Raw genomic sequence first — 23665 nt, 5'->3', positions numbered from 1 at the left:
TTGGTGCTGCTGTTTGCACACTCGACATTCTGTAGAAAGACCAGAGGAAGCCTGGGTTCTACTCACAGTTCTCTGCCCTGGGGCAAGTCACTGACCGTGCCCAGGACTCAAGTTCCCCATCTTTACAAATCAGGGTTTGGCCTTCCTGTTGGCTGAAGGAGGCCCATTGCCCTTTGTGCCTCTCCTTTCTACCCATCACCAAACTTCAGGATGCACTGGGGGAAGGCCCTGGGCTCTGGGATAGAGAGACAGGGTTTCTGCCTGCCAGCAGTGGTCCAGAGCAGTTGACTGAAATCTTTGGGCCTCTGTCCCCTCCTCCATAAGCGGGGCTCCTAGAGCCTTCACAGAATCCAAGGAAATGATCATGATATGATCATTCCTTGACATGTCTCTGCTTACTATATACCAGTTCCCCTTGCTGTGGTGGAAATGAATAAGATGAAGGGGCCAGGCTTGGGTTCAAAGACAAAAGTCTGGAGCTCTCTTCCCTTTTTATTTTCCTGTCTTCATGGTGAGTCATGTGTAAATAAACATGAGGCTACCAGAGATGACTGTTGGTGGGGGGTAGGGTGTCTTACATTCTGGAAACTGTAAAGAAAGCTGCCTACAACCAGGGAGCCTGTGGCCTCTCTGAGAGGTAGGATGTCCCTGGTCTCTGATGTTAGCTAACTTGGGCAGCATTCAGTGCGGTGATTTTGAGATGCTAATTCTCTGAGTCACTGTGAGAGCTGCACTATACGTTCTCCCTGGAAATGGTTTATCATTTTCTTGTTTATCTGTGGGTCATTCTGCTGCCATGTTCTACACCATGCACTTCCTCCAGAGTGTGTAAGCATGCATCCATCTGTCACAGCTCAGCTGTTGTTTTTGGAAAATTCCTGTGGGCACTGAGCAGCGCCATTGGATTCTACTGCTGAAGAGACCTCGGAAATGACGGAGTTCTGTGTTTTTTCAAACCACAGGGCATGACCCTTGAGTGGATTGTGAAATCCATTCAGCGGATCAGAACTAGCCTTTTTTAAACAAAGACATACAGGAGACTGGAATAGAAAATGCCAACATGCATCGCACACAGTGTTGTTTTGTGAAGCTGTTGGTTCTGTTACATATGTGTTCATTTGTACATGTGTGCACGTGGATGCTGGGGTGTGATGCAGACATGTACTTCTTGCTCTGGGCACCAGTCAACATACGGAAAGTTACTGCTTAGACTGCCGCTCTCAGGTACTAATGAGGGAATCAAGGTTCCAAGGTATGATCCAAGATCCCAGAGTTGATTTTTGGCAGAGGTAGAAACAAAGCTTAGGTCTCCTGAGGCCAAGTCCATGCACTTCCCTAGGCAGCCTCTTCCCCTGACATCACTTGGCCTGGCCGCTGCTCCCTTCCTCTCCGTTGGTGACTATTTGCTATCTATTACATCTATTAAGTTGTCCTTCCAAAACCAAAACTCTCAACTCACGACACACACACGTTTCACCTGTTGTCTGAGAAAGCAGCCATATGAATTTTAGGATGCCAGCAACACTTCAGCCCAGGGAGCAGAGAACAAGTTTCCCAGGGACGCTGATGCTCCCAGTCTGCAGACCACATAGTGAAGACCACTGACTGCTTTCCAGAAAGAGATACTAAGGCAACAACATAGGTACTCGACTAAACAATATTAAACGAGTGATGTTCAACCGTTTTGCTCTACACAAACCTTCTCTAGAGTTCAACCTAGTAAATAAAGCCCAAGGCCAGCTTCACTACAGAGGCTGTCACGTTCTCAGATGGCAGTAATGCGCCTGCTTCCAGCAACCTGGACTGAAAGCAACCACTCCATCACCAAGTCCTGACACCTCTGTGCCAGTCTACAAGGCTTGCGTGCCTGAGCTTAAACCAGAGTGGGAGCCTGGCTCTGCCCTTGCCTGGTCAGCCCCACAGACCCTAAAAAGACACTGGCACTTTTATATGGTGGCAAACAAGTTACAGTATACAAAAGATAATACAGATCAATAATAAGCAATTGGATCTTTCAGGAGAGCCTGATGGATAACTAAGGAATGCTTCTAAGATTCAGAGAAGGGCGACTTGTCACAAAGCTATTTTCATTATTTGCGAAGAACCGGGTGAGGTTGGTTCTTTGAAAGCAGGAAAATGGAGACTCAAGAAGGCACTCTAACCACAAAGATGCATACGGTGTTTTAAAGTCCCTTCACTCCCTCTCAGGCTACAGATGTGATGTTACGAACGCAAGTACCTCTCACATTCCAGGGAAGATAGTGGAGCTGGAGTGGGAGATACAGATCAGAGAAAGCATATGAAAATCACCTTTCTGTTCAGGAGACACTGCATACGTATCACCAGTATGGTGCCCAGACTCTCTGGTCTGCTTGAACAGGTGCCCTGGGCTCAAGTAAATCATGACACAGTAAGGTAATTAGCACATGACACCAGATTATACATGCTAGTAAATCTCTTCTCCTAGATAGAGGTGAGACTCTTAAAAATTACTTAGAGATCACCAGCAACAATGGAAAATTTAAAAATATCCAGACTTACAGAAGGTCCCACATACCCCTCCACTGCACTCCACTAAGACTTATTACTTACTTGCTAGTTAGTATCTTCATAGGTAGAGAAGTAATGCCCTTTACTGGGCCCACAAAGAAGCTATAAATACATGAGCCTGCAAGCCAAAAGGAATTCTTTTCCAAGGACCTTTCCACACGCAAAGCCTAGAGATTTATGTGTTCTGTGCTCTCTGTAAAAGACACACATGATATATTGAATCTGGAGTCACAAAAGATGTGTTCTCTTTTGACTCAGTTAGCCTGAGTCTAGCCGAGTCTGCAGCAAGACTGAGGAAGGCCCGCTCTTCAGGAACAGTGGCTCTTTCTCTCCATCAGCCCAGGGAAGACAGGCTCTGAGAATGATTCCTCACAACTGGCACTGAGACAAAGCTTCAGGAGGTGATACTAAGCAGGGAGCAGGGAAGTGATACAGGGAAGGGAAGGAAGCCAATAAAGGGTGCACAGGCTGGAACCCCTTAGGAGCCAATGCAGAACACACACCTTAGAGACGAGTGAGTGGGGATATTTATCTCCCACTTCCTATCAGCCATCAGTTGAAGGCTGCTGAAGTGCCAGAACAGTATTTCCTTGTACTTCTAGAAAAGCATACTCCTCTGTGGGTTGTGGGAGCTGTTAAGTGAGGCTGCCTGCTGTGCACTGAGGTGATAAGGGGAAGGGCACTACTCGGCCTGGGGGTTTTACAATTTGTGACCCTTGGAGCACACAAGTATTTGCATTTCAAATTCAGGATGTCTGGATTGTGCACCAGACTACTTTGACAAGTTGTCCAATGCCAAAGTAGCTTAAAATGGATTTACTGTCAAAATACCCCAAGCCTGGCAGTGAAAAGCCCTGGTCAGACAAAGCTGGATCCTGGTTGGAACATCGGCAGGAAGGCCGTGGCCAGGAGGCCGGGCAGAGGGACGGCTGCCTCCTGTGGGCCCTTGAGCAGATTGCTGGGCCTCTTAAGGTTTCTTTCCTCCTTGGTGGGAGTTTCTGGCCTGGTGTCTATTCCAGGATCATCTCCAAGAAGTCCGGGCTTCTTCCCAGGGAACCGGCTTTAAGGAGCACGTCGTGCATGCCGGGGGTATTCACTGTTGCTAGGTGCCCATTGCCTCTAAGCTGCTCCAACCGACAGGACTAGAAAATACGTAAGTCTTAGAAGGTGAAGATAAAAGCTGAGTTGAAACTGCTATTTCCAATTCAAATCTAAGATTACAGGTTTTCACGTAACTTACTTGATTTTATAATTGATCTCTTTTGTGCTGAAATCTTGATTCTTTATGACACTGCCATAATTTCCTATTTGAATAGTCTCAAAATGACTACAAGAAGACAACTGATTTCAGTTGTAGATATCTTTTTGTTTTCCTTTGTGTCTTTAGGATATTTTCTACTAGAAATGGATATAGCAAAACATACTTTGTTTAAAAGGCAAATGACACGACTGAAGGTGTTGAATACGACGATTGTTAAGGTTCTGAATAATCCTTTGGGGACATGAAATGAGAGATGTTCCTGATTGCCCCATTCAGGTGTTCATCACTAACTAAAATCCGTTGACAGTTTCTGCACTGGTAAGTTACAGCTTATTTGAGAAAAACATACAAGCCTTCTTGCCCTTCGTGCAGTCAGGGCCCTTAGGAGGTTCGAACCTGGCAGCCACGTGAGACAGAAGAGATGATGAGCCCAATGGGCTCAAGCGTGCACCCTGAGAGAGGTACAGAGGGCTGGCCAGGTGTGGGAGAAATGCTCTCTGCTTGGGAAGGGACACGGGGAAGAGGAGGTTTTGAGGTGGGGGGCAGAGGTGATGGACAGGATTCGCCGGGAGGTTAGAAAATGCTGGAAGGGAACCACGAGAGATTTCTATTTTGAGGGAAGAAAGATCTGACTGTTGGCAATTTCTGGAAGGGAACCACGAGAGATTTCTATTTTGAGGGAAGAAAGATCTGACTGTTGGCAATTTCTGGTGAGGCAACCCAAGAGGAAGGCTAGAAAGAGTTGGTCAGGGCTGGTCCCAGGAGTTGACTGCCACTGGACCAGGGCTTGGGAGGCAAAGGGGGCAGGTTAGTGGCTGCCAAGAAGGAAGACCATGCTACCAGTGAGCATGTGCATGGAGCAGGCACAGCATTAGCCTCTGATAGAGCCCATCTCATTTGGTTCCCACAGTAAGTCTAGGAAGCACGTCTGATCATCTCTACCATGCTGAATAGGCACAGAGAGGTTAAGAAATTGTTCAAGGCCCCAAAGATTATGAATGATAGAGCCAGGAACTTAGAGTGAGCACCACTGAGTCCAAAGACCCACACCACATTCTGCCTTGCTCCCCATTTTCTAACCCACACCACTGCCCCACACAGGTTCAGGAATCTGTGTGGGAAGGCCACGGCCATCCCAGACAGGAAGACTGAAGCCGTTTCATGGAGAGCCCTGGTAGTTGGGACGAGGAACCTGCTGTATCATGGGGAGCAGCTTCCATGTCCCACAGCTGAGCGCATGACAAACTGTTGAAGGTTAGAGAGGGGCTTCCTTCTGTACTTTTTGCATCGTCCAGATAAGCAAGTCTAGAATATGGACCTATATGTTATACAAGCTCAACTATTTTGGTTGACTGGATGGGACTTAACCTCATAAATAGTTCAATCTACACAGACCTATATGTTGTAGAAGTTCAACTATTTTGGTTGAATGGATGGTTGAACGTGGCTGCCAGGTTTGAACCTCCTGAAGGCCCTGACGGCATGAAGGGCAAGAAGGCTTGTATGTTTTTCTCAAATAAGCTGTAACTTACCAGTGCAGAAACTGTCAATGGATTTTAGTTAGTGATGAACACCTGAATGGGGCAATCAGGAACCTCTCTTCATAAATGGTTCAATTGATACATCTTTGGGGGCTTCCCTTGTGGCTCAGCTGGTAAAGAATCTGCCTGCAATGCAGGAGACCTGGGTTCTATCCCTGGGTTGGGAAGATCCCCTGGAAAAGGGAAAGGCTACCCACTCCAGTATTCCAGCCTAGAGAATTCCACAGACTGTATGATCCATGGGGTCACAAAGAGTCAGACACGACTAAGCGACTTTCACTTTCACACATCTTTGTGGCCCTTTCTCTCCCCTTTACTCTGCCTCCTTTCTTTTCCTGATCTCTTTTCTCCCAGAAAAATGCTACGCTATATCCAGCTCAAGTTGTAACTCCTCCATGAAGCCATTAAGACCTCCAGAGCCCAGTAGGTTCACATTCATTCATTCATTGAACAATGGGTAATTAAGGATCTCCCATGTGCCAGGCAGCATGCTAGGCACTGGTGATACAGCAATGGACATGACAGACACAGGCCTTGCCCTCTCAGAGCTCACATCCAGGTCGGAGGTAGGTGAGGAAGTTGACTGACCAATAAGGAAGGATGTAATCAGGTAATAAGAAGCACTCTGATGAAACAGAACAGTTAGCAAGACTACACAGAGGCATGGCACAGAGTAGTGACAGTAGATGACCACAAAGGCCTGAGAGTCTCAACTAGCCGTCAGAGATATCAAAGTAAACATGAGAGAGAGGGCACCTGGCCACAGGGAGCCAACCCAGTGGAGTGACCGCTTCCTCTAGCTCAGTGTGGCCTAGCTGGTTACCAGAGTCATTTCTTCTTTTTTGGCACACAGCTGGAGTACATTTCCCAGCCTCCCTTGCAGTTGGGTATAGCCATCTGTGGCGGTCTAGCAGTAGCATGTGAGCAGAAGTGAGTGGGACCACTGCCAGGAGGCACAGCCCAGGGAAATCTGCCACATGTTATCATTCGTGTTCTTGAGAAGCCATATATGGAAGATGGTAGACTCCCAAGATAAACAGAGATCCTTGAACTCCAGCTAGGAGCGGAGCCACCCACCCATGAAGAAAAACCCATTTTTGACATTACACAAGTGAAGAATAAACTTGAATTTTATTAAAGCACTGGGATATTGGGGGTTATTTGTTATGGCAGCTCACATTTACATGAATACACTGAAGTCACTGTGTCGCTGCCATAGCTACTGATTTGACCCATTCTCAGCCTAGGACATGGTTTTCTCCTACTCTTTACTGTTGTATTTTTAGTTCACTTCTGCTTTCCGTAGGTCCTACCCCCTCAACTCAGATGGCCACGGTGCAGCCAGAGGCCTGCCCTTCTAGGGTGAGTAACTTTGATACCTTATCTGCGCATCAGAGTGGATCCTGCTTTCACTGCTACATCATGTTAATGGATGCTGTTATGGCCCTTTACATCATTTGTACTTTTAGGGAAATGCTGAGTGCTTTCTCTTTCACTGTGCTTAGAAGGTATGTTTTCTCAACTACCACAAACACAATCCTTATCTCAATCTTTCCCCAAAATTAGGAGCATTCCTAAATTTGCGGGCCAGGGTCAGTATGACAGTTCCTGCTCATACAGGGGGAGCTGCTTATTTCCCTGGCACACTGTATGCGTTCTCAGGTGTCTACCTCAGCACCAGGCACAGGCAGGCGCAGAGCAGGAGATCAGTACCTGCTGGCTGAGGAAATGAATAGGGAGCAGGGTTATTTACTGTGGCGAGACTCACTGGCATGCGAGGGAGATAATCTGCACCAGTTTTTGTTCTTCAGAAAACATCTTTAAAGCCACCCCCTCAATTTACAGTCAGCATTAACAAAAGCTTTTCCTTGAAAACCAAATGCATAGAAGTCAGGCTGAATTACGAGGCGCTCTGGGGCGTCCACAGAAATGAGGGTTGTGTGGAGGGCACGTGAAGCAGGACTGTGCTCTCCTGCTGCTTGGCTAAGTGCTGGCTCCCCCTCGCCCCTCCCCACTTTGCTCGCTCTTCTCAGACTCTACCTCCAAATTATCTCTAGGCGTCTACAGGCAGAGCCACTCTTTATCCTGACACATGCCTCCCTAAGTCACCTACCCTGTGAAAGCTGCGTGCACCCACTTAACCCAATACTGGGCTCCATTCTCTCCAAGGTCAACAGGCGGGCAGTGCTCATACGGCGGGGTGCTGACCTTGGAGAGCAAGACACTGCCTCCTCCGTGCCCTCAGAGCTAGTGGCCCAGCCCTGCACAGGCTCTTGCCTCCACACTCCCCTCCCGCTCCAGATAGAAACTTTCTTCAAATGTCACAAAGCAGAGCTTCACTGGTCAGACACCATGGCCAGACTAATAAGGCAGAGGACCATGAGCAGAAGAATGGGTGAAGAATCCATAACCATGAAGAGTCAAAGAATTCCCTTACTGTGGTTTTTCTTTCATAGCCTCAGACCCCTGCTGCAAGAGGAACTGAGGTTAAAACACTGAGGCCACTAAACCTGCAAACCGAATGGCATGAATCAAACCGAATGGCATGAGACACCAGCTCCAAGACCTGTTTTGAGTCCAAGCCGTGGTCCAAGTTGCACAGAGGTCACCTTGCTTGATCTAACAAGAGATCAACCTCAGAATGAGGCATTTGTGACAGAATTTTGCCCACTGAAAAAAACAGTGGCTAATCTGTTTTTTTTTTTTTTTTTTCAAGAATAAATGAGAAGCATTTATTACTTCATTACACTTACACAACCCATAAGCCACCTTTTAAACTGGCTCCTTCCCCAAAGCTGCCCATGAACTGAAAGGTATAGAGGCAGTCCTGTGTAGGCAGGGGACAGACCTCTCTCACTGGGCTGCCATGGGGGCCCCTCCTGTCATTCCTGCAGGGAATTAGATACTAGGGCAGGAGGTTTACATGAAGAGGTAATGATAGTGCAGCAAAGGTAGTGCTTAAACACAATGTGGTGATCTCAGTTAAGAATGAATTTCAGCCAGTGTTCTCTCTTTTAAACTTTCTTTTAAAGGCTGTCAAACCAATAGCTTTGGTGAGCACAACATTTATGTAACTTTTATCCACCCAAGTTAGTGTTCTTTCCAGAACAAAAGACGCCTGGGACAAATGCCACACAGAGGTGTCCAGATGCCCATTTTTCTTACCACTGTGTCAGTGTGCTCAACCAGGTCCTTTTTAGATATTGGCTACTGGCTAAAGCCCATTGCAGAAATACCAGGGTCCTATGTGGTAGGGTTTTCTGCTGGGGGCTGTCCAAGCAAACTGCCTTTTCATGGGTAACAGATGCCAGAAGTTCCCTCCTCCTGGGGTGAGTTCAAGCCAGTGGCCAGAAGTAGACCAATCCAGGCCTGAACTGTAGGACTGTCGGGGCCTTCTCACTAACAAGTGTGGATTTGGGCCTTTCGGGTGGTTGTATTTATTTGGATAGACCCCGTACTCTTGCCTGGAAAATCCCATGGACGGAGGAGCCTGGAAGGCTGCAGTCCACGACTGAAGTGACTTAGCAGCAGCAGCAGCAAAAGGCTCTATGCAGTCCATGGGGTCACAAAGAGTTGGACACGACTTAGCAACTGAACAACAACAACAACAAAAGTCTCATCTCAGCAATTAAGAAAACCCTACCTGGGTGACTATGCTTGTGAATGAGGACTCACAGACCGCTAGCCCCTCCCCCTCCCCTGCTTTGCCTCCTGCTTCCCTGGACCACACGTCTCTGTCACTCCCTTCCTCTATCCCCTTCACACTCCTCTCCCTTTTGTGCTGAGCAAGGGCCTGGGTCAAGATCAAGACTAGCCTGCTCTTTTTGGATACATTACATTTTTCAGCCTCTAAGGAAAGTCCTGGTGTTGGTTTTTTCCCCATTCGGTGTATGGGACTAGAGTAATAGCTATTATGATAATTTAACTCATGACAAGAATGAAATTATTAAGTACTGAGAGAAATCTGACCAAGAAATAAATGTCTAGTCATTCTCCTCTCTTCACTCTGTATCCACTGACACACGTGCACATAAACCACAACAATGCCTGCTCAGCAGATCACTCAGCCGGCACCTACATGGCCCACCTTTGGGTAAACGTCACCTCTGTTCCTACAACTTATTTCAGGCCTACTCCTCCCACTCGCACTGAGGATAATAGTGCTGTTCAGGACAACAACGAGCCATCTTCCTTTGAATATTCATTCAGCAGATAGTCCCTGGACAGCCACTGATGCTGTGCCTGCCTGAGCCAGAGGGAGTCTAGCCTCCTGGAGCAGACCAATCAACACCCAGATCCAAGATCAGGTGGTACAAGTTCTGTGAGGAAGTCAAAAAGCGGACCAAGGCCTCAAGAGGGGAGGGACCAAAGGGCTCACGAGGGGAGGAGCCAAAGGGCTCAAGAGGGGAGGAGCCGACGAGCTCAGTGCCTTGCTGACATCCCCCCAGTATTTACCTAGATGTAGGAAGGTCCTCTGCCTTTGGTGATTGTCTTCCAAGCCCTGGGAGAGTGCTTGGCCCACGAGCAGGGTAAGCAAGAGTATGAGATGATTCATGCCAGTAGGAGTGGCCCCAGCGATGACAGACGCCCCCATCCTTCGAGGTTAGGCCAGCTCCTGAGAGTGCTCTGGCCCTCTCCCCAAGGTGCTCAGCAGGCCTGAGTTCCGTGGTCCCCGCCGTGACTGCTGGCCAGCACACGCACCCTCTTGGCCTGTGCCCCTCCAGCTCTCTTCCCCACACCCTGCCGGCATTCCCCGTGTGCACTGCTCCCTGAACCACCTGCACTCCAGCCCTTGGCTCAGGGTTGACTTCGGGGAGAATCCAAACTAAGATGGCTACTTAGGGCGTCTCTGCCAAGGTGACCTTGGAGCTGACGCCTAGTCCAGTGAGGGAAACGTGCTGTAAGGCAATCCCAAGCAGAGAGAACAGCAGAAGTGAAGGGCCCGAGGTGGGCTCCTGCTAGAATGCCTGAGGGGCAACACAACTCAGGAAGGAAGGACAGAAAGCGCGAGGCAAAGGGCGTGAGAAAACGGCTTTCTCCCTTTCCTCCTCTCATAGTTATCATAGCGCCTGGAATTCTTTCTGTCGCGATTTCCTCCAATTGCTTCACTTCTCATTGCTCTGATGGCTCATTTTCTCAGAGTTCTGCCATTTAAATGAAATAGAAATAGCACTTTTTATTTCACTCTATTTGAACACATCTACCACCGATTGGCGTGGAGCTGTGGGGACTGTCTGCAGCTCTGGTTAGGGAGGTGGCCTGGGGTGGGGGAGGGAACAGCTCGCTCCCCACAGTGGTGCCCACCCCAGATATTCTTAAAAGGTGGGAGATGGACCCTCTTCTCCTGCTCTGTCAACCATCATTGTCAAGGACACCTTCTCTTAAGAAACCACTATGTGCTGTACTTTGGGTGATTTGTTTCACCTTCATCATCTCTGACCCTGATGCCAGCTCTGAAAACCAAACAGTTAACTACAGCCCAGGGAGGCTACCTTCTTTGTATTTCCCCCTCCAGGCAGGTGCCCCTGGCTACACAGGATACACTGCAGAAGTGATTCCCAGGGCCACAGAGCCCTCGCCATGCATTTGGGGCCCTGCCGATGCGGTTGCTTTGATTTCAAATAGGAGACTCCAGATCACAGAGGATTTGGAGTTCTTTTTAGGCGGCTGGCATGAGCTCAGCACAGATGCCTCCTGGAGCAGGACTGCTTTGCTGCCTCCTGGGAGGTTCATCATCAAAACTTCCTGCCCTGACCCACATCACGACTCTCCATTTGTGCTTCTGGCTGCAGCTACTGGGTAACCGGCAGTGGAGTCTATTAGTGCTTCATTCTGCTCACAGTTCCTTCTGGAGGAGTTGGCATCTAAAAATTAGTTAGCAGTAAGCGAGCCCTGAGGTGATACCTATTAAGAACTAAAAGGTAGGCCAGGGAGACTGAGCTCTGTTGGCAGAACTAGCCTGCTCTCTGTGTAGCTGGTCCTCAGGAGTCCCTAGCATCTCTAGGCTTTCGGTGTCTCTAAGGCTGGAAGCGATAACAAATAGGTTTTAGGGCTTCCTGTTACCCGGCTTGTCCTTAGTGCTCACCAAATGTTCACGTATACAGCTACATTTTCAGCTTCCTATGTCGTCAGACTGAGGCCAAATGACAGAGTGTCAGCTCCTAGCCAGTGGGATGCAGGCAGAATTAATGTACACCTCTTCAAGGCTTGCTCCTTTTAAAACCTCCCAGGAGCCTTGCTTCTCTTCCTCCGCTGCTTGAGAACTACATGTTCTAGGCTTATATCAGACTTTGTGTGAGGGAAAAATAGAACTTTTATTGTATTAAAGCACTGAGCATTGTTGGTTTATCTGTTAGCATAGCATAGTACAGCCTATCCTGACTAACACAGTTTTCCTTTATTATGCCTATTCATCCATCCACCCAATCCATTCATTCATTTGTCCTTTCAGAGGTCATTCATTCACTTGATAGTACTTAAGTGCCCACTATCTGGCTAGTACTTTAGCATGAAGACACCTTAGGTTCTTTCTCTGGAGAACAGGTGTATATCCAGGTGAGGAGATAGACGTGGGATCAGAGACAATAATAATACAGGGTGCTAAGTGTGTCCTGGCTGCATAACATTCTGTTATGTGCAGAGAAAGAAATATTCAGAGGTCTTTACCTTTAAAAAATGCCACTATCCTCTTTTTACTTTTATTCTTTATCAGACTCCTGTTTTTAAGACAGTACCCAACCCTGCATATTGCACTCATTCTTAAAAAAAAAAAAAAAAAAAACTGCATTTACCACCAGTCTCTCCTTCCTAGTGGCCCATCATTCCAAACCAATCTTCCCAAAGTACCATTTCTACAGATCATGCCCCTGTATGAAAATCATCCAGGCGTCTCTCATTGCCCACATGAGGTTCTGCTGCTGCTGCTAAGTCACTTCAGTCACGTCCAACTCTATGCGACCCCATAGATGGCAGCCCACCAGGCACCCCCATCCCTGGGATTCTCCAGGCAAGAACACTGGAGTGGGTTGCCATTTCCTTCAGTCCTCAATTTGGCATTGATCCAGATCTGAGCTATCTTTCTAACCTTATTTTCCACTTCTCCTTTACCCACAACTATTTCTTCAACCAGATTGGCATAATCCATGGCCAACAACCCACACCACTGATGACCCCACTTCCATGTCTTTCTCACACCACTGCTTCTCCAGGACTCCCCTCCTTGTCTGCCTAAGTCCCTTCCTCTCGTCAAAGTCCCACCTCAAGTGGTATCTTTGATCTTTGTCTACTCAACTCCATAGTATTAATATACTCAACAACTTAGATGAAATGGACAATTCCTCATGGAAAAAACTAGCACAGGACATAGGAGAAATAGAAATATAAATAGTCCTATATGTCCTAAAGAAACTGATTTCATAATCAAAACTTTTCCCACGAAGGAAATTCTGGGTCCAGATGGCTTCACCAGTGAATTCCATAAAGCATTTTAGGAAGAAACAATCCAATTTACACAAGTTCTTTCAGAAAATAGAGGAGAACTTTCCCCAACACATTGTATGAAGCTTGTATAACCTTGATAACAAAACCTGCTGAAAGACACCTCAAAAAAATCTATAGCTAACATCATATTTAATGGTTAAACATTGGCTGCTTTCCCTAAGATTGGGAGGAAATCAAAACATCCTCTTTCACCAGTATAAGAAGACACAAGGATAAGAAAGGAAGTAGCAAATACTGTCATTATCAGCAACATGACTGTGTAGGTTAAAAGCCCTATGAAACTGACAAAAACTGCTAGAACTAAAGAGTAAAATTACAAGCCATTGAATATAAGGTCAATATATAAAAATCATTTGTTGAGGGGGACTTCCCTGGTGGCCCAGTGGCTAAGACTCTGAGCTCCCAATGCAGGGGGCCTTGGTTTGACTCCTGGTCAGGGAATGAGATCCCACATGCTGCAACTAAGAGTTTGTATGCCACAACCAAAGATACTGCATGCTGCAATGAAGATTGAAGATCCCGCGTGCTTCTACTAAGACACATTGCAGCCAAATACATAAATATTATTTTAAGTGATCAATTGTATTTCTCTCTCTCTCTCTATCTGTGTGTGTGTGTGTGTGTGTGTAGACTTCCCAGGGTGCTAGTGGTAAAGAACTCACCTGCTAATGCAGGAGATTAAGAGACTCAGGTCCGATCCCTGGGTCGGGCAGATCCCCTGAAGAAGGGCATGGCAACCCACTCCAGTATTCTTGTCTGAAAAATCCCAAGGACAGAGGAGCCTGGTGGGCTACAGTCCATGGGATCACAAAGAGTTGGACACGACTGAAGCAACTTACCATATGTATGTATATACACACATACACACACACTAGTAAAGAAAAATGGAGAATAAAGAAAGGAAGTGTGTTAGTCACTCATTCATATCCGACTCTTTGCAACCCCTTGGACTGTAGCCGCCAAGCTCCTCTGTCCATGGAATTTTTCAGGTAAGAACACTGGAAAATGGACGATTAAATAAAAAGGTATACCATTTACAATATTATCAAATATTTAAGTCTAACAAAAGGCTGCATGTCTTCTACACTAAAAACTACAAAGCTAAGAGAAATTATAGACAGCTCATGGGACCAAACGCTATACTATATTCGGGGACTGGAAGCCACAACATTGTTAAAGATGTCTATCTCCCCAAATTCATCTATCAGTCCAAAAAAATGGCCAATCAACATCTCAGTATTTTTTTAAAAGAAATTGACAGGCTGGTTCTGTGATGTATGTGAACATGCATAGGTTCTAGAATAGCTAAAATAATCTTGAAAGAAAAGAACAAATTTGGAGAATTTATGCTACCTGATTTCAAGACTTACTATAAATCTACAGAGGTCAAGACAGTGTGGTTTTGGCAAGACAGTCGACATATAGATCAATGGAGCAGAACAGAGTCCAGAAATAGACCCACACACATACCGTTGATTTTTTTGGAAAAAGGCCTTAAATCAATGGGGGTGAAAACAAAGTTTTTTTGTCTTACAAATGGTTCTGGAACTGAATATACATATGGGGAAAAAAAGTAATTTTGACCCCTACTCCACTCCATACACAAGAAGTAATTACAGAAAGATCACAGACTTAAACATAAAAGCTCAAACTATAAAATCTCTTGAACAAAATGCATGACAAAAATCTTCATGAACTTAAGGGAAATGGATTTCTCTGACAGGGCTCATAGGGACTAAGCCATACGAGAGAATACTGATGAACTGGACTTTGTAAAAAAAATATTGTTTAATGTCTGTATGGCAACAGACTACTATTTATAAACAAATTGGTAAGGCACAGACTGGGAATAAATATTTGTAATCCATATATCTGATAAAGAGCTTTCATTAAGAGTATATAAAGAGATATTACAAATCAATAATAAAAAGACAACCCAAGTAAAAATGAAGAAAAGCCTTCATGACAGTGTACAACAGAAGATATACAAATGTCTAGTAAGCTCATGAAAAGATATTCAACATTATTTGTCAGAGAAATTAAAATTAAAGCCACAATGAGATACCATTTCATATCCACTGTAATGATACTGTCATACCAAGTGTTACTGAGGATACAAAGCAACTAGAACTGATACATTGCTGGTGGGAGTGTAAAATAGTACAACTATTTTGGAAGAATCTCTGCCAGTTTCTTATAAAACGAAACATACACTTAACCTATGACTAAGCATTTTCACTCCCAGATATTTACTCAAAAGAAATGAAAATGTAAATCCATAAAAAGCCTTGTACAAAAATATTCTTTGCAGCTTTATTCATAATAGCCCCAAACTGGAAACAGCTCAACTAAATAGATACACAAATTGTGGTAAATTCTTACAATGAATTACTGCTCAGCAGTAAAAAGGGATGAACTACTGATATATAAAACAACATGAGTAAATTTCAGAAATATTATGCTGAACGGAAGAGGCCAGGCATTTTTAAAGCATAATACTATATGGTTCAATTTATATGTACTCTTGAAGAGGCAAATCTAATCTATGGGACAGAAATCAGAATAATGGTTGACAAAGGGGGTGGAAGATTGACTGGAAAGGGGTACTAAAATTTGGGGAGTGATGGTAATTACTATTTGTTACTTTGGTTGCACAAATGTATGTGTCAGAGTCACTGAACTCAACACTAAGATGTGTATGCAACTTAATTGTCTGTTAAATTATATCTCAATTTTAAAATTACCCCTGCTGCCACCCCCAAGAGCCATGTTGGGTACTACTGTAATGTCTTGTTATTTATTATTTTCATATGCAGTTATGCGTTTTAAACTTTCTTAGGTCCCTCAGCAGGTCCTGCACTATACTTGGGACTCTACATTTGTTGAACCAATGAGTAATAATCACAGTGTAAAAGGGAATTACAGGAAAATTAGAATACAACACATACATAATTCCACTGTTTCCATTTTCCTGTGAGTCAACACCACTGCAAATGCAGGTCCCTATCTCCTAACATGTAACAATAACCCAATATCTAAGACAGCTTGCTTTTATTTACAATAAAAGAGGAGGCAAGGAAATAAGAGAAAGCTTTTGTCTCCTATATTTTGAGGTAACACCACATAATTACTACTCTATTTCTTAACTCTAGTGCAATAGACCAAAAGACATCTGATGAATCACCTTTTCATTCATAAAACCCTGCTTATATCTTTTATCGCTTTTATCCTGCTAGAATAATAGCAGAGACACAGTGCTTGATGGGCCTGCATTATCAGACGCTATTGGAAAGGTCTAGATAAGAGTGCTGAACCACCTATTAGTATTCTGCATGCAAACCCTTCTCTATAACCCAGAGTCATCCGTATCCTGGCAACCCTCAAAATTTCATTCTCATTGAATTGCTAGATCTTTATCAAAATATAATTATAGCCTTAATTTGAAAGATAAATTTTGATTGCCAGTGCCATGCCCAAAGGAAGAAATAATCAGGTGGGAGAGTGCTCAGGCACAATTGTTAACCATATAATCAATGTCATGAATCACCCATCCCCTAAAAAAAATAACTTTGGGGAAGTTGTGAGGGGTAGGGCAAGGAGGGGAAAAAAATCACTGAGGCATCAGACTGACTTAGGACTCCGTCACTTCCTGTTTGCTCTTTTTCTCACATTTCTGCTTCAGCACTTGTCATCTCTGCCCAACTGGAAGAGTCTGGGGACGGCCCATGCTGTGTGGCCTGCTTCTGTGTGTGCGCACAGTGGCCCAATCCTCAGCAGGGGGTAACCTGGTCTCCAAGCCACCTATCTTGGGTCAGGTTTCCAGAGAGCAGGCTCTGGAGTCACATAGGCACTGGAGTGTGGGAAGCTTAGTAGGAAAAGCTCTTGGGGTGAGGGAGGGAACTGAGCAGGATCGGGCAGAGAGAAGCTTCTCTCTTCGCTTGTGGGAGGGGTCCTCGGCTAATCCCCGTCACAACGAAGGGCCAGCCAGCCCCCTGGGCGAGCTCTGGAGTTGGGGTGGCTGCACAGAACTGTCCTCAATGGAGGCAGTGTGGCCAGTCGCTGGTGTGTGCTGACCTGGGAAGGTAAGGGGTGTGACCTTGGGCGAGGCAGCTCTCTTCAAGGACAGTTCCCAAAGAGGGGCTGGGCTGTGAGCCGTCAGCCAGCCGTGCCCAGCGCTGGGGTATGAGTGCTTGAATCCTGAGGAGGAAGGGGCTGTGTGGGTGCAGCGAAGTAGCTGCTGCCCCTCCACTGGCTGGAGTGATGCAAGGGCCTGTGGAGGATGATCCGAAATGGAAGCCCAACACACTGAACCCATGAGCCCATTTCTGCGGGAGAGCAGCTGTCCTTCCTGAGGCAGCCAGGTGCTCCCAGTGTGCGTGCTCAGTCATCTCAGAATGCATGTCTAGCTGGGAAAGAGGAGGTGGACATCAGAGGGACTTTTGTGCCCTGATCCAACTGGTATGCTTCTTATTTGAGGGTGGGTACTGGTACTTTGTAAAAAATAATCGATACCTGTGAGATGCTGTCTGGGAAGGGCAAGAGAACAGAAGTCACATACTTCAGTCCCCTTTCCTTTTGGGCACTTACATCCGCAGCCTCAGTGCTTTCATGGTCATAAACGGGTCCTGACTTTGGGATGGAGAAAGACCCAGGCACGTGTAGCCATCTCTGTCCACTAGAGTACAAGGAATAGATATCTTTAACCTACATCTTAATGTACAGTCAGCTTCTCCTGAGACCTCTGGGAATGCTCAAGTTTGTAAATACAGAGCCTTCAGAGTTCACCACTGTGGTAGTCTGTCTCCGCCCCTCCAGGATTCATGGCCTTTTGGCAAAATAAGTCACAGGCCCAGCCTTGAGAAGGCTTGGAAGCCTCTGCCTTTGTGCTTTTGGGGACCCCAAGTCACTAGGTAAGAAGTCCATACCCTGCTGGCAAGGGCACTTGGACTGGCCCTGAGACTACACAGAGACAGAAGCAGAGCTGAGCCCTCAGAGCATATACCACCAGTAAGACTAGTGGAAGAACTGCCCTGGGAGCTTACCCGACCCTGCAGAATCTTGAACCAACAGATCGGCAGTTGTTTCTTAGGCCCGTGAGTTTTGGAGTGGATTCCTACAGAACAGTAGATAGACAACATAATCACAACTAGCAATTACCTCAAGAGTCAAATGGCTATGCTGGCCTTGCCCCTCCCCTCTCGAGTCAACTGCCTTTTCAGATTGGACTGAAGAGCCCTTCCTCATTTGATGGCCACTTCTCACAAGGAAGAAACATTTTTTATGACTTCATAGTAGATACTACCTATCCAGGGATGAGTAGACCGAAAATTTTAAAAGGAGGAAAAAAAAAAAAGCTTCACTGGACTGTCAGAGCCGGAGGTGAGGAACTGGGGCTGTCTCACTAGCTACATGGCTTAATCCTGTGTATCATTTTCATATGCTGGGGGCTCAAATTCATGCTTCAGTCCATTTACAAATGACTCCCTGTCATGGACCTCCAAGGTCACTCACTAAGAGAAGAAACTCAAAATATTACATCCTGAGTATCAGGGTCTGTGTTGACTGTACACATCACAGAAGGCCAGAACCTGGAGCCCACCAGAGCAGAGATGGAGTGTAGCCAGATGGTCCAGGATTGGATTCTGGAGCCATGTCACCTGGGATCAAATCCCAGATCTGTCACGTGTTACCTGTAAAACCCTGCACAAGTTACTTAACTTCTCTGTGCCACAGCATCCTTATCTATAAAGTTGGTATGATAATAATCCCTCCCTCACAGGGTTCTTATGAGGATTAAGTGAGTTCATCTATATACCGGGCATAGACCAGTGCCTGGCTCTTCTGAGACTAACTCTAACTGGTTCTACAGTAACAACTGGGGGGAAAAATCTCACATCGATTTTAGGTAATATGAATGGCTGTTTCTAGTGATTATACAATATGAAGGCTATCTAGGGGACTGTATATCAGCTTTCTGAAACTCTACCCTATGTAACTGTTTTCCTAAGAGGGCAGAGTGATCAGCACATGGCAGAAGGAACACAGAGCTAAGAGAAGGAGACCTAGGTTCTAACTGCAGCTCTGCCATAAACTAGCTGTATCACATTGGGCAAGTGATCTATAACATGGGGAATAATGACAATGACCAGATGGTCCCTCCAGAAGTCTGTTATGTCTCAACACCTTTACAAATCCTGTGAAACAGGAAAGGGCAAGGTGGAATTACCACCATTTAAAGAGAGAGATATGTATTTGGCTACACGACCTGCCCAGAGCCAAAGCCAAATCCAATCCCGCTGCTGCTGCTGCTGCTAAGTCGCTTCAGTTGTGTCCAACTCTGTGCAGCTCCATAGATGGCAGCCCACCAGGCTCCCCCATCCCTGGGATTCTCCAGGCAAGAACACTGGAGTGGGTTGCCATTTCCTTCTCCAATGCATGAAAGTGAAAAGTGAAAGTGAAGTCTCTCAGTCGTGTCCGACTCTTAGCGATCCTATGGACTGCAGCCTACCAGGCTCCTCCGTCCATGGGATTTTCCAGGCAAGAGTATTGGAGTGGGTTGCCATTGCCTTCTCTGATCTAAAGGAGACCAAAACAGGGGCATCTTCCAGGCACAGACTACATTTCCCAGCCTCCCTTGCAGTTTGCTGTGGTCATGTGATTGACTTCTAGCCAGTGGAATGTGGATGGGGATGAGATGTGCTACTTCCAATCCCCAGTGCTCTTTCCCCTTCTGTTGGCTAGATGCAAAGAAACTCAGGAGGGACTCTGAGGCCTTAGGGGATAGCAGAGCTGCAAGAGGGCATGAGACCAGGTTCCTTGTCATCACAAGCTAAAAGTTGATTACACTTTTTATGATAAAGAAAAAAACTGCATTGTGTTAAAATCCTGAGATCTGGGACTTATTTGTTATGGTATTCCTTAACCAATGCACTCAGTGTGAGTCTCCAGTTAACTGCTGATCCAGGTTCTGAACTTCAAGAGGAAGTAGCACCTTTCTGTTTTGGTATAACAGATCATTGACATCTTATTTGCTACAGGCAGAGCCAAGTCAGTGAGTCTTTAGGAAAGACTTCTGCATCCCAGCTCATGATCTTCCCATCTGCTCTTCTAAGGGGACCAAAGAGTTAGCTACTGTTGCACTGGGCCTTTGGGCTAAATGGAATCATCAGTAATCTTGCATCTTCTGTAGGGAACATCAAGGTGAGGGACATTTCTAAGATGAACCAGCAAATATTCTGAGGCCTCTGCTGCTGCTGCTAAGTTGCTTCAGTCATGTCCGACTCTGTGTGACCCCATAGAGGCCTCTACTAGAAGACTAATCAGGAATGATTAGAGGATTTATCAGAGGTATTTGGTTTCCTAATCTCTTCCTTCCCCCAATCAAATGCTATCTTAATATGGTCCTGATCTCCTCTGTCCATGGGATTCTACAGGCAAGAATTCTGGAGTGGGTTGCCATGACTTCCTCCAGGTGATTTTCCCGACCCAGGGATCGAACCCAGGTTTCCCACATTGCAGGCAGATTCTTTTCCATCTGAGCCACCAGGGAAGTCCAAGGAAAATAAATGTATAATTTAAAAATCAAAGTGCACTTTGAAAAGGAAGAGAGACTCACCCAGTAGGTTCTATCTTGAATAGGGAACTGATGGTGGGAATGTGCACCTTCCCTCCTAAATTCCCATACACTCTAGTTTATTTCTTTCAGTGTTAAAAGTTTAAGCATTTACATTTTTTCAGCAGTTACCAATGCATTTTTGCCAAAATGAAAGAAAAAAATCCTATGATTCAATCAGATCAAGAACAGATGGGGTCTCTCTTTTTTCTTCATGCTGGACTTTGCTATCTTTGCCACTAAAGGAAAGGCAAACATGGGGAAAATGAAGGTTTATGGAAATAAATAACAGGAGAGCCCTGGCAGGCTCAAGGGAACCAGGAATCCAGGAGGAGACCGCAGCTTCCTGCCATCCACTAGCATCACTGAAGTCCTCAGTCCCTTCCTGTCTCCTCCCTTCCATGTGGTACCTTCCCCATTAACTGAGGCTGCCCCTCTCAGACAGACCAGGTTCCCTGCAGTTACCAAGAAGAGGTTCCTCACTCAACTGTCCAGAGATTTACATCTGGACAAGATAGAGTGGCACCCCAGCTACCATCTGCACCCAGGGAGCTGGCATGATTTAAGTACCACCTGGACCCTTTGGTCCCTCTATATTCCCGGACAAATGCCTCTGGGGGGGTGTGGCCTGCTAGCCCCTGAAGCACAGAGGAGGAAGCCCCACATGGATGGCTAAGCAGAACTCCCAGAGAATGTAAAGCTGCAGAATACCACGGCTGGGGGCTGCGGAGGGGTCCCTGTCTGGGATCCCATCCCCCAATCTTGCAGCCCAGTAGCTCTGGCCCTCACAGAGGGGTGGACAGGCAGCTGCTGTCTCACCCAGACCAGCGCCCTAGCATCCCCACCCTGTCCGGAGACTGGAGGCAGCACTGCCTCTGAAGGCTGTGTGGACCTGGCCTCAGGCTTCCTGGGGGCCCAGCGGGGCTCACTCTCACATATCCGGGAAGGGAGACCCCATCCTTGTGATGGTGGGGTCCGGCTAAGCTGCATCTCCAGCCGCGCAAGGCTATTTTTAGATGCTGTTATCTTTGCCTTGCTCACAAGCAGCTGTGAAAAACAAACTGGGGACCAGGAGGCACGAAACTGGAAAATAAAAACCTCATAAAACAAGAGCTCCCAAAGTCAGGAGCTGAGCACACGGTGGCCACAACGCCGGGCACCATCATGGCGGGCTTGCTTAACCTTCCCCTGAGGGGGTACCGGGGGTGGGGGTGGGGGGCTTCGCTCTTCTACTGTCCACCCATCCCTGGCCTGGCAGGCCCTGGGCAAATCCTGCTTTGGCCCGCTGGCCGGCGGGACTAGTCAATCAGAAGCCGGACTCACACGCCCCCAGACAGTGACCCAGGTGGACAGGTGTACCAAGGGAGCTGGCTTGATGGGGTTAACACTGCCACAAAAGCAAAAGCTGCAGCTCGGTCGCCTCCCTCGTCCAGCTCATCCTAACAGTCCACTTGCCTTACAGCATCACAGCCAGCTCTGTGACAGGGAGACCCCTGCACAGGCAAAATGTCTCCCAACACCCAGCGACAGGGCAGAAAAACAGGAAGAGGCACCAAGAGGTGCCCCCAACTTCTCCCCAGCCCCTAGAGCTTCCAGAAGGCCGAGTCTCGGGGTGCCCTCCCACTTCCAGTGCCTTCGAGTCCCTGTCGCCACCAGCCCCTGCAGTCCCTGCACCCAAGCTAGAAGAGGCCTGGGCAGCCGCGTGGAAGAGTGCTGCCCCGCCCCAAAACCCAGGATGGGGGTGGGGAGGAGGCGGCAAACTTCAAAGCTGCAGCTGCAATATGCTTAAAAAAAAAAAAAAAGGCCACTTCCCCCAAAACCAGAGTGGCTCCCCTCATCCCTCAGAGCTTTGCGCGGTCCACCTTGACCACCGGCTCCCCCTCACTCTGCTCTGCCAAGGGGACCTGGCTCTTGGACCTTGGCTGGGGGTATTTCCTCTCATGCTAGCGTGCGGCGGGGCTGCGGCTCCTGCTTCCTCCACTCCCCAAGTTTACCCACCACCCAGAGGTGTGAAAAATTAGTTAAAAATGATGTCACCTGCCCCTCCCCCCTCCCCCACACGCCGGTCCCATCTCACACACACCGGAACATCCCGGGGGGTTGCGGTGGGGCTCCGGGCCGAGGCTGGCCTCCCCGGGCGCCCGCTCAGGCTCGGGCTCGGCCCTGGGAAGCCCGCCCGCGCTTCGTTCCCCCGGTGCAGAGATCCTACCGCCCGTGCGCCCTGGGCGCGCCGCCGGGCCCCGCGCCGGCTCCCCGGGAATGCGGCCGTCAGGTGAGGTAGGCATGCGTGCCGGCTCCGCAGCGAAGCAGCAGCTGGCTGAGGCGCTGGGCTCGCGATCTGCCTCTTCTCCCTCTCCCTGCAAAGGAGAGGCCTCTCGGGGGGCTTTCCAGCACCTTGTTGCGTTAGGACCGCATTCCCCCTTCCTTCTCCCTTTTATCTTAGTTTCTGCTTCAGATGCAAAAAGGGAGATCGCCGGAGTCCATGCTCAGCTCCAGCCAAACTCGGTCCACAGGCTGAGAGAGAATTATGAATGGATGCTGCCTTCTGATGAGGAAGTCGACTGGGGAGGTCTCTGCGCACGGCGCGCTCCATCAAAGCCGGGGCATTGGCCCCTCCACTGCTTCAATGCTGCAGGCAGAGACACCTAATTGACCACTGGGAAATCAGGTGCCAGGAGACCTGGGCGGGACGTAGCCCCAGGGCCACGCTGGGATCGAGCGCCTTGCCGGTGTAGACAGCTTCGATTTACAGCCCAGTGAATGGAGGGGACTGCGGCAGCCAAACCTCCCGGGCAGCAGGCACGGTTGCACCAACGCTCTGCAGACAGCCGCCCGACTCTGTGAACATCTCCTGGCTCCACTGGGCTAAAGGGAACCTGCTAAAAATAATCCGTCCCCTGCTGCCAGCCGCAGTGAGCTGCAGGACTCAGACCCCAGCCCCAAACTCGGTGGCGCACCGGAGCTGGCCACAAAGCGGGCCCTGCGCGCTTAGACGAGCCGGGAGCTGCAGAGGATCCTGGATCTGGATTTCTGGTACCTGTGCGTTTCTTTCTCCGGTAGCACGACCGCTGGCGCTGCGCGTTACCCATGCCCAGAGAGGCGGCGGGCTCGGCTCATCACCAACAGGCTGGACCGACCACGGCTGCTCAGCACCACACCCCCGTGGTTCCCTTCTCACCTCCCCGCTCCCTGGTCTCAAGC

At 47.7% G+C, this 23665-nt stretch overlaps 1 protein-coding gene across 5 annotated transcripts in view; it reads right to left on the bottom strand.

The window, feature by feature from the left end:
* The window catches only part of NHS (NHS actin remodeling regulator), a 345836-nt gene that overhangs the window by 66946 nt on the left and 255225 nt on the right, over positions 1 to 23665 (bottom strand). The window contains exon 1 of one of the 5 annotated variants that reach the window (XM_027533109.1): positions 22548 to 23634. The exons of the other annotated variants lie outside the window; for them this stretch is intronic. Within the exon in view, the coding sequence (XP_027388910.1) occupies positions 22548 to 22749 (202 nt within the window). The 5' untranslated portion in view covers positions 22750 to 23634. Of the gene's footprint in view, positions 1 to 22547; positions 23635 to 23665 lie in introns of those variants that run through there. 5 annotated transcript variants of the gene reach the window in all.

This window comes from Bos indicus x Bos taurus, chromosome X (assembly GCF_003369695.1).
Source record: "Bos indicus x Bos taurus breed Angus x Brahman F1 hybrid chromosome X, Bos_hybrid_MaternalHap_v2.0, whole genome shotgun sequence".
Classification (NCBI taxonomy): Eukaryota; Metazoa; Chordata; class Mammalia; order Artiodactyla; family Bovidae; genus Bos; species Bos indicus x Bos taurus.
This window is presented reverse-complemented; position numbering and strand designations above follow the sequence as displayed.